Source organism: Sus scrofa, chromosome 14 (genome assembly GCF_000003025.6).
Source record: "Sus scrofa isolate TJ Tabasco breed Duroc chromosome 14, Sscrofa11.1, whole genome shotgun sequence".
Taxonomy (NCBI): Eukaryota; Metazoa; Chordata; class Mammalia; order Artiodactyla; family Suidae; genus Sus; species Sus scrofa.
The window spans coordinates 111359539-111371547 of NC_010456.5; the positions used below are offsets into that span (position 1 = coordinate 111359539).

The following is a 12009-nucleotide window of genomic DNA, read 5'->3' on the forward strand; positions in this document are numbered from 1 at the left end:
TGCTAGCCCCATGCAGGATTTGAGTATTTTCTACTTCCAAGCTTTCACTTATGAGCTTCACACAAAATACCCACTTTCCTCCAAACCCTATCTATTAAGGCCCACGTCTTTTTTGGAACCTTCCTCAACTACCCATTCCTTTTCTCAAAAAGGCACTTACTATCTGTGCTGTTCACCTGTACTGACCATGCACTTCCCTGTGAAATCCCTGGAGATTATCACCAGAAACTCTTTAACCTTCTAAATGAATACTATTTAACTATTATATGAAAATTCATATTAAATTTTCTTTTTGTCTTTTTGTCTTTATAGGGCCGCACCCACGGCATATGGAGGTTCCCAGGCTAGGGGTCTAATTGGAGCTGCTGCGCCGGCCTACGCTACAGCCACAGCAACTTGGGATCCTCAACCCGCCAAGCAAGGCCAGGGATCAAACCCGCAATCTCATGGTTCCTAGTCGGATTCGTTAACCACTGAGCCACAATGGGAACTCCATATTAAATATTTTAAATTTAAATCAACTATTTAAATACTTAATCATATATTAGAATTAAATATTTAAGTATAAATTAAGTATCAAAATTAGCACTATTTGTTGATGGGCAGTTGGGTTCCTTCGGTGTCTTGGCTACAGTAAACAGTGCTGCTATGCACACTGGCATGCATGTATCTTTTCAAATTAGAGTTTTCTGTCTTTTCTGGATATATACACAGCAGTAGGATTGCTGGATCAGCGATAGATCTATTATTATTTGTTTTTAGAGCCTCCATACTGTTTTCCACAGTGCCTGCACCAATTTGCATTATAACTCAAGTGCCCATCAACAAACAATTGGCTTAATGATGGAATATTACCCATAAAAAAGAATGAACTATTGCAATTTGCAGCAACATAGATGAAACTAAAGAATACTACTCAGTTTAAGTCAAAGACAAATAATTGTTATCACTTATATGTGGAACCTAAAAAAAATAATAATACAAATGACCCTATATACAAAATAGAAACAGGCTCACAGACATAGAAAACTTATGGTTACCAAAGGGGAAAAGAAGCGGGCAAAGGATAAATTAGGAGTATGTGGGATTAAAAGATATAAAATACTATACATAAAATTGATAAGCCACAAGAATTACTGTACAGCACAGGGAATTACATTCAGTATATTTTAATAACCTTTAATAGAAAACAACCTAAAATAAATATATATAACTGAACCACTTTGCTGGACAACTGAAACTAACACAATATTGTAAATCAACTATACTTAATAAAAAAAATTAACATTATTTAAATAATTATCAATATCCAGGTCCCCATACAGCCCTTCCAAGTTCTTGGACAGAGATCACCTACCTGCAGCTGGAGGTGATGGCTCTTATAATTTCTCTCAAATAGAACACACCGTTTGCCTCGACTCTTGAAGAACCGTCTCAGTGTAGCCTTATACTTCTCCACCTCTTCCACCACCTCTGCTGAAAGCTCCACCACTGACTGGTAGTGTCCAATGGGCAGAATGAGGACATGGTCATCAGACAGGCCTCCTTTGGCCAGGGCAAGGTAGCACTGAAGATGAAGCACAAGCAAATGAGCTATCACTGCTGCATGCGTAATTCTTCCGGGAGAAAAGCCTCTATAAATGAGTGAACCCGAGGGTGTGGAAAAAGTGCTCAAGAGGCTATCAGTAGAAGTTCTTCACTTTCCTAGGCTCATGAAAAAGGCTAAGATGACATTATTAGCATTCTGTGTCCATAGAGCCTTAAGCTGCTGACTAACCTCTACAAAGTGAAAGCAAATATGTAACCTAATGGGGTGGAAGGAAGAAGAAACTTCAAACTCAGGGACATCCAAAAACTCCCTATATTTCCCAACAATGGATATGGAGAGCTAAACAGCAACTAAAATATTTCTGTCAAAACCCAAACTTGTGAGAGTGATCTGCCACTGAGACATTGTTTGAAGAGAAGACAATGAGTGAGTAGAGAAAGGGCCAGTGAATATCAGTGCACATAAGTGAAGGTGTTTGAGAGAGGTTTAGAAAAACAATTGAAAGTACACTTTTGATGTGGTTCAAAATGAAGGTTAAAGGAAGGAGTCATTTATTTTTCATCTACACTGAGAAAGCCCAATAGAATGACAGGATAGGTATCAGAAACAAACTAAAGCATGCTCATCCTTGATCTCGTTGGCAGAGGACTGAATGTATCTACAGAGTTAATATTTCAGATGACTTAAGTTCAATGAAATCTCATAAGTACCAAAATATTTGAAAATTTTTTGTAAAACCATTTTTTTGTAAAACCATTGTGATTAAAAGATTACTCACTCTAGAAGTCTGTTTTCTAGCCTTTCTTTCATCTCAGGGGGGTCACTGCCATAAACAGCAGTTTTTATATTGTGATATGCACGGAAGCTACTACTCAAGCTTTCTAGCCTGGACTAAATAGCACCCCTCAAGGAAGTACTTTCCAGTTCTTATGAATAGTTTCACATTTGCCCAACCTCCTCCCTCCCTTTCAAACTCTTACTCTCTAACTTGCTCTACACTTGAATTATCTCTAAATTTTTTTTTTTTTTTTTTTTTTTTTTTTTAAGGGCTGCACCTCCAGCATACGAAGTTCCCAGGCTAGGGGTCGATTCGGAGCTGTGGCTGCTAGCCTACACCACAGCCATAGCAACAAGAGATCCAAGCTGCATCTGTGACCTATGTCATAGCTCCCAGCAACGCCGGTGAGTGAGGCAGGGAATGAACCCACATCCTCATGGATACTAGCGGGGTTGGTAACCCGCTGAGCGACAATGGGAACTCTCCAATTACCTCTAATTTTATCTCAAATGTATAAGTAGGACCTGAATGAATATTTCTCCCATAGTAAAAGGAATGGGTTTTGCAGTAGTTATTCTCTTTTTTTTTTTTTTTTTTTTTTTTTTGTCTTTTTGCCTTTTCTAGGGCCGCTTCCTGCAGCACATAGAGGTTCCCAGGCTAGGGGTCTAATTGAACCTGTAGCCGCCGGCCTACACCAGAGCCACAGCAACGCCAGATCCGAGCCGCATCTACAACCTACACCACAGCTCACGGCAACGCCAGATCCCTAACCTACTGAGCAAGGCCAGGGACCAAACCCACAACCTCACGGTTCCTAATCGGATTCGTTAACCACTGCGCCACAGTGGGAACTCCTGCAGTAGTTATTCTAGACTCTTAGCAGCCTGCCCCTACTTTTACCAGTTTATGGCCATAGGCTATCAACACAGTTCTTACGTATATCCCTTGAGGAAGACATGGCAAAGCAAGGGGGAAAAAGTGATGAAGGGAGATCTAAAGGAAAAACTATAGAGAGGGGACTCCAAACCCTTTGCCAGACACCCGCAGGTCACCAGAGGTTCCCTAGAGGTTTCTACCAACAAAGGACAGTGCGGATAAGGATAAACTTGATTATTAGGTAAGCTCTAGGCTAAAATCATGTGACCTCTTATTTGGAGTGTTGGGCTGGGCCACAGTCAAAATCTGAGATGCTTTTTGTCCCTCTAGCTTCAGACCAACAAGACAAACAAACAGGCTTCCTGATTATCCTCTAGGCTCATACCCTGAGCCAGATACCCTGGGCAATAGGAACGCAAATGGAAAGGAAATGTCATCTCTCCAGGAGGCCCAGACCAGCATGGAGCTAAGTCACCCAATCCAAATTCCCCTACATGGAATTTTGAACCAACTGAAACTTCCAAAACAGATGGTAGTCTGAAGCCCATCTTACTACACAAGCTGTATGGGAGAGAAAGATGGCATAAACTAATTAAAGGAAGAAAGCAAGGTCCAAGAGAGATAATCCAAAAAGGGCATTCCTGTGAAAAAAACAGAGCTTTTCTTCCTTTGTATTTGGCTTAGTTTTTTTTTTTTTTTTTTTTTTTTTTTTTTTTTTTTTTTTGCTTTTTAGGGTCGCACCCACAGCATATGGAGGTTCCCAGGCTAGGGGTCGAATGGGAGCTACAGCTGCTAGACTGCACCACAGCCACCTACACCACATGCAGGATCGGAGTCACATCTGCAACCTACACCATAGCTGACAGCAATGCCGGATGCTTAACCCACAAAGCAAGGCCAGGGTATGAACCTGCATCCCCATGGATCCTAGTCGGGTTCATTAACCACTGAGCCACAAAGGGAACTCAAAACAGAGCTTTTCAAGTTTGCTTTTCTTCCCACTGAAGACTTCATCCACAACCGTGTCACAGACCTTGACCCCATTTATGCTCCCCCTAGAGACAGGAGTGTGCCAGTAAAAACGACATAAAAATTAAAAGTAGATGACTGGGATTTTTCAGTCTGAAACAACAATGGCAGGGGAGCATATGGCGTAGAGTGTAAGATGACACTGAGGTTCCAGTTAGTCTATACAAGGCCACAGGAAGGGCCCTCAGATTGTCGGGATAAGTTGAGGAAAAGGTCATTCTCAGAAATCAAAATTAAAATAAATTAATGAAAAACAAATGAATGTATCTGTCTGCAGAAGCATCATATACTAAAAAATGATCTGGGAGTTCCTATGTGGCTCAGCAAGTTAAGAACCAAATATGGTGTCCATGAGGACACAGGTTGAATCCCTGACCTCATTTAGTGGGTTAAGGATCGCAAGCTGCAGGTATAGTCACAGATGTGACTGAGATCCCACGTGGCTGTAGCTGCAGCTCTGATTTGACCCCTCACCCAGGAATTTCCATATGGGACAGGTGTGGCCCTAAAAAGAAAAAATAAATAAATAAATAAAAATTTAAAAATGATCTATAAATATTTCCCTCAGAAACCTTAGGAAATAACCAATTCTAGTCAGGAGTGAATAGAGTGCAAATGTAACACTAAAAATTAAGTTTTTTTCATTCTAAGTGAATGAAAAAGAAGGATAATGGTCTATGTGGATCCCAGAAGAATGAGAGTCAAAAACTAGGATTATTTAATACCTAATAAAGCCCTTCCCAAGGAAAATATCTGGGGAAATCTGAAAAAAAGTGACTTTACTAAGAGACACACATAGTTCATCAGAATTTCCATAACTTGAAAAAATCACCTTCAAGATCATCCAGTTCTCATCACTCAGACAGGAAATCAACAAGGAAACACAGACCCTAAAAGAAACATTAGACCAGATGGACTTAATAGATATTTACAGGACATTCCATTCAAAAGCAGCAGAATACACATTCTTTTCAAGTGCACATGGAACATTCTCTAGGATTGGCCACAAATCAAGCCTCGGTAACTTTAAGAAAATTGAAATCGTATCAAGCATCTTTTCCAACCAGAACACTATACGACTGGAAATCAACAAGAAAAAAACTACAAAAAACACAAACATGTGGAGACTAAACAACATGCTACTGAACAACCAATGGATCACTGAAGAAATCAAAGAGGAAATTAAAAAACACCTAAAAGCAAATGACAACAAAGATACAATACTCCAAAACCTATGGGATGCAGCAAAAGCAGTTCTACGAGGGAAATTTATAGCAATACCAGCCTACATCATGAAACAAGAAAAGGCTCAAATAAACAACCTAACTTTACATCTAAAGCAGCTAAAGAACAGACAAGATTTAAAGTTAGCAGAAGGAAAGAAATAACAAAGATCAGAGCAGAAATCAATGAAATAGATACGAAAAAAAACCATAGAAAAGATCAGCAAAACTAAAAGCTGGTTCTTTGAAAAGATCAACAAAATTGATAAAGCCTTAGCCAGACTTATCAAGAAAAAAAGAGAGGCCTCAAAACAATAAAATTAGAAATGAAAAAGGAGAAGTAACAATGGACATCACAGAAATACAAAGGATCATAAGAGACTACTATATGCAACTATATTCCAATAAAATGGACAACCTAGAAGAAACGGACAAATTCTTACAAAAGTACCATCTTCCAAGACTAAACCAAGATGAAATAGAAAAGATGAATGGACCAATCACAAGTACTGAAGTTGAAACTATAATTAAAAAACTTCTAACAAGGGAGTTCCTGTCGCGGCTCAGTGGTTAACACATCCAACTAGGAACCATGAGCTTGCGGGTTTGATCCCTGGCCTTGCTCGGTGGGTTAAGGATCTGGCATTTCCGTGAGGTGTGGTGTAGGCCGCAGATGCGGCCCGGATCCCGCGTTGCTGTGGCTTTGGTGTAGGTCGGTGGCTATGGCTCCAATTCGACCCCTAGCCTGGGAACCACCATATGCCGTGGAAGTCACCCTAGAAACGACATAAAGACAAAAAAAAAAAAAAAAAAAAAAAAAAGGAAAAAAAATATATAAATAAATAAATAAAAAACTTCCAGAAAACAAAAGTCCAAGACCAGATGGCTTCACAGGCGAATTCTATCAAACAGTTAGAGAAGAGCTAACACCTCTCCTTCTGAAAATATTCGAAAATACTGCAGAGGAAGTAACACTCCCAAACTCATTCCATGAGGCCACCATCACCCTGATACCAAAACCAGACAAAAACACCACAAAAAAAGAAAACTACAGGCCAATTTCACTGATGAACATCAATGCAAAAATCCTCAACAAAATACTAGCAAACCGCATCCAACAATACATTAAAAGAATTGTACATCATGATCAAGTGGGATTTACCCCAGGGATGCAAGAATTCTTAAATATCCACACATCAATCAGTGTGATACACCACATTAACAAACTGAAGAATAAAAATCATATGATCCTCTCAATAGACGCAGAAAAAGCCTTTGACAAAATCCAACACCCATTTCTTTTAAAAACCCTTCAGAAAGTGGGCATACAAGAGAATCTACCTCAACATAATAAAGGCCATATATGACAATCCCAGAGCTAACACCATTCTCAATGGTGAAAAGCTGAAAGAATTCCCGCTGAGATCAGGAACAAGACAAGGATGTCAGTTCTCGCCACTACATTCAACATAGTTTTGGAAGCCGTGGCTAGGACTTCCAAATCAAAGAAGAAAAAGAAAATAAAAGGAATCCAAATTGGAAAGGAAGAAGTAAAACTATCACTATTTGCAGATGACATGATACTATACCTAGAGAATCCTAGACGCTACAGAAAACTGTCAGAGCTCATCAATGAATTGGCAAAGTTGCAGGATACAAAATTAATACACAGAAATTGACTGCATTTCTATGCACTAACAACAAAGGATCAGAAAGAGAAATTAAGGAAGCAATCCCGTTTACCATTGCATCAAAAAGAATAAAATACTTAGGAATAAACCTACCTAAAGAGACAAAAGACCGGAGTTCCCATCGTGGCGCAGTGGTTAACGAATCCGACTAGGAACCATGAGGTTGCGGGTTCGATCCCTGCCCTTGCTCAGTGGGTTAACGATCCGGCGTTGCCGTGAGCTGTGGTGTAGGTTGCAGATGTGGCTCGGATCCCGCGTTGCTGTGGCTCTGGCGTAGGCCGGTGGCTACAGCTCCGATTCAACCCCTAGCCTGGGAACCTCCATATGCCGCGGGAGCGGCCCAAGAAATAGCAACAACAACAACAACAACAAAAGACAAAAAGACAAAAAAAAAAAAAAGAGAGAGACAAAAGACCTGTATTCTGAAAACCATAAGCCACTGATGAAAGAAATCAAAGATGACACAAATAGATGGAAAGATATACCATGCTCGTGGATTGGAAGAGTTAATATTATCAAAATGACTATACTACCTAAAGCAATCTACAGATTCAATGCAATCCCTATCAAATTACCAAGGACATTTTTCACAGAACTCGAACAAAATATTTTAAAGTTTGTTTGGAAGCACAAAAGACCCAGAATCACCAAAGACATCCTGAGAAAAAAAAAAATGGAGCCAGAGGCATCAGGCTCCCGGACTCCAGACTATACTACAAAGCAATAGTCATCAAAACTGCATGGCACTGGCACAAAGACAGAAATACAGATCAGTGGAACAGGATAGAAAACCCAGAATTAAACCCACGCACCTACAACCAACTCATCTATGACAAAGGAGGCAAGGATATACAATGGAGAAAGGACAGCTTGTTCAATACGTGGTGCTGGGAAAACTGGACAGCTACAGGTAAAAGAATGAAATTAGAACACTTCCTAAGACCACACATAAAAATAAACTCAAAATGGATTAAAGACCTAGATATAAGACCAGATACTATCAAACTCTTAGAGGAAAAAACATAGGCCAAACACTCTCTGACATAAACGACAGCAACATCTTCTCAGATCCACCTCCCAGAGTAATGACAATAAAAACAAAAATAAACAAATGGGATCTACTCAAACTGAAAAGTTTCAGCACAGCAAAGGAAACCCTAAACAACACAAAAAGACAACCCACAGAACGGGAGAACATCTTTGCAAGTGAATCGACTGACAAGGGATTCATCTCCAAATTTTATAAACACTTCCTGCAGCTCAATACCAAAAAAACAAACAACCCCATCAGAAGATCTAAACAGACACTTCTCCAAAGAAGACATACAGATGGCCGAGAAACACATGAAAAGATGTTCAACATCACTATTAGAGAAGTGCAAATCAAAACCACTCTGAGGTACCACCGTACACTAGCCAGAATGGCCATCATCAAAAAGTCTACAAACAATAAATGCTGGAGAGGGTGTGAAGAAAAGGGAACCCTATCACACTGTTGGTGGGGATGTAAACTGTGTAAAACAGTATGGAGATTCCTCAGAAAACTAAAAATAGAATTACCATTTCATGCAGCAATCCCACTCCTGGGCATCTATCTAAAAGAAACCATGCCTCAAAAAGATAGATGTACTCCAATGTTCACTGCAGCACTATATACAATAGCCAAGACATGGAAACTACCTAAATGTCCATCGACAGAGGAGTAGATCCAGAAGATGTGGTACATATACACAATGGAATCTTACTCAGCGATTAAAAGGAAAGAAATAACAGCATTTGCAGCACCACGGATGGACCTAGAAATTATCATGCTACGTGAAATCAGTCAGACAATGAGACATCAACATCATACGCTATCACTTACATGTGGAATCTAAAAAAAGGACACAATGAACTTCTTTGCAGACCAGATACTGACTCACAGACTGAAAAACTTATGTTTTCCAAATGAGACAGGTTGAAGGGTAGAGGGATGCACTGGGGGTTTGGGATGGAATTGCTATAAAATTGGGTTGTAATGATCAGCATACAACTATAAATATAATAAAATTCATTGAGTAATTATAAAAAAAAAAAAAAAAAAAAGATCATCCAGGTTCTCACAGTCTGATTCAGTGCTTACCAAGCAACCTTACAATTATTATCTTGGGTCTTCAGATACCCACAACAGGAATGAGGATATGGGCATTCCTGTCATTAGGAAGCTATATCCTCTACTACTAGGCAAATAAACTCAGGTTTCTAGGGAGTTCCTGCTGTGGTGTGGCAGATTAAGGATCCAGCATTGCCACAGCTGTGGCTAGGATTCAGTCCCTGGCCCGGGAACTTCCATATGCCCCAGGTATGGCTGAAAACAAAAAATAACTCAAGTTTCTAAATCTAAAGATAGAAAAAGAATATCTGGAGTTTCCGTTGTGGTGCAGTGGTTAACGAATCCGACTAGGAACCATGAGGTTACAGGTTCAATCCCTGCCCTTGCTCAGTGGGTTAAGGATCTGGCGTTGCCGTGAGCTGTGGTGTAGGCTGCAGATGTGGCTCAGATCCCGCACTGCTGTTGCTCTGGCGTAGGTTGGTGGCTACAGCTTCGATTAGACCCCTAGCCTGGGAACCTCCATATGCTGCAGGAAGCAGCCCTAGAAAAGGCAAACACACACACACACACACACACACACACACACAAAGATATGAAAAGAATATTCAACATATTTAACTCAGTATGAGTGTATAGGCAACAAAGGACTCCCTTTTTGGGACAAAGGAAATCCCTGTTTTAAATAGTGAGTAATTCAAAAAAGCAACTCATCACCCCCAAGCAGTATGGTCTAAAAACATTAAGTTCAAGATTCCTTCTGCTGTACAGCACTGGGAACTATATCTAGTCACTTATGATGGAGCATGATGGAGGATAATGTGAGAAAAAGAATGTATATATGTATGTGTGACTGGGTCACTTTGCTCTACGACAGAAAACTGACAGAACACTGTAAACCGCCTATAATGGAAAAAATAAAAATCATCAAAAAAAAAAGAATTTCGGGAGTTCCCGTCGTGGCGCAGTGGTTAACGAATCCAACTAGGAACCATGAGGTTGCGGGTTCGATCCCTGGCCTTGCTCAGTGGGCTAAGGATTCGGCATTGCTATGAGCTGTGGTGTAGGTTGCAGACGTGGCTCGGATCCCACATTGCTGTGGCTCTGGCCTAGGCCGGTGGCTGCAGCTCCAATTCGACCCCTAGCCTGGGAACCTCTATATGCCGCGGGAGCGGCCCAAGAAATGGCAAAAGTCCAAAAAGCCAAAAAAAAAAAAAAAAAAAAAGAATTTCATAAAAAGCATCACCCTAGAAGAGCCATACCTATTTGTCACAGAGGACGGATGGAGAGAGGAGCCTTGAGAAACCGGCTCTACTAAAACACAGGATGATTGCTATAGCTGCGATGGTAAAAAAGACAGAAAATAATAAATGCTGGCAAGGATGTGGAAAAACAGAAATCCTTATACAGTGCTGGTGGGAAAATGAGATGGTGCAGCCATTGTGGAAAATAGTTTGGCAGTTTCTTAAAAAGTTAAACATAAAATTACAAACAATTCCACTCCTTAGATGTCTATCCAAAAGAAATGAAAAAATATTTCTTGTTCACACGATATCCATAAAGTAGAAATTCAAGTGTTCATCAACTGATAAATAAATAGATAAAAGGTAGTCTATCCATACAATGGCATACTATTTGACAAGGAGAGGGAATAGAAAACCGATAAATGCTACAGCATGAATGAGCCTCAAGAACAGTATACTAAGTAAAAGAAGCCAGATGCAAAGACCATACAACGTATGATTCCATTTATATGAATTATCCAGACAGAAATGAAGACAGAAAGTACACTAGCCATTGCCTGGGACTTAACTGTAAATGGGCATGAGGAATTTTACTGGAGTGATGAACATATTCTAAAACTATATTATGCGGTTGTTATACAATCAGTACACTTATTAAAAATCATGGAATTGTACATTTAAAGCAGATAAATTTTATGATATGTAAATTATGACTCAGTGAGGTTAACAGGAAACAAACAGGTGTCTCCTCTTGTTCATGGAAATAACTCACATGTGTGCCAATGTTGACCACCAAATGCTTTTCCACTTCAGGGCTGGCAAGGCAAAACCAGCAGGGTCCTGGAGGCTGAGCTTCATGTGGAAGAAGGAAAAACGTTATTACGGTCCCAGCACCCCAGCACATAATGACCCTACAGAAACCAGCCTTGTCTGATCTTTGTATCCTGCAAAGACTGGTATGCACCTAGCACTGCCCCAACAGGCTAGGTCTGCTGTGCTCCCACTAGGACCCCTGCCCCATCACTATTATCAATGAAATTAAACCTCTATTAAAAGTTCTGAATTTTGGAGTTCCTGTTGTGGTGCAGTGGAAATGAATCAGACTAGGAACCATGAGGCTGCAGGTTCGATTGCTGGCCTTGCTCAGTGGGTTAAGGATCCAGCATTGCCATGAGCTGTGGGGCAGGTCGCAGAAGCAGCTTGGACCTGATGATGCTGTGACTGTGGCTATGGGCTGATAGCTGTAGCTCCAATTGGACCCCTAGCCTGGGAACCTCCATATGCCACAAGCGCAGCCATAGAAAAGCAAAAAAAAAAGTTCTAAATTTGTAACGAATCCACAGGTAAGTGATCCACAAGTGATAACCACATACTGACTAAAGAAACTGGCAACTGGTTACAACTAAAGAACACTCAACTGGGTGTCTGGAGCCTCAATTCTAGTTCCAGCCATGTCACTAGCTAGCCTGGGAGTAAGTTTACCCTCCCAAAGTCAGCTTCTTCATCTTGAAACAAGAAGGTGAAGGAAGA

General features: G+C 40.4%; 1 protein-coding gene across 7 annotated transcripts in view; it reads right to left on the reverse strand.

The window, feature by feature from the left end:
* CWF19L1 (CWF19 like 1, cell cycle control (S. pombe)) overlaps positions 1-12009 on the reverse strand; it is a 34315-nt gene that overhangs the window by 4942 nt on the left and 17364 nt on the right. For 6 of the 7 annotated variants that reach the window (XM_001929531.7, XM_021072387.1, XM_013983662.2 and 3 more), the window contains 2 exons: positions 11252-11331; positions 1358-1567 (listed from right to left, as the gene is read on the reverse strand). In XM_001929531.7, the coding sequence (XP_001929566.3) occupies positions 1358-1567; positions 11252-11331 (290 nt within the window). The remainder of the gene's footprint in view (positions 1-1357; positions 1568-11251; positions 11332-12009) is intronic. The other variant, XM_013983660.2, reaches the window with a different exon arrangement.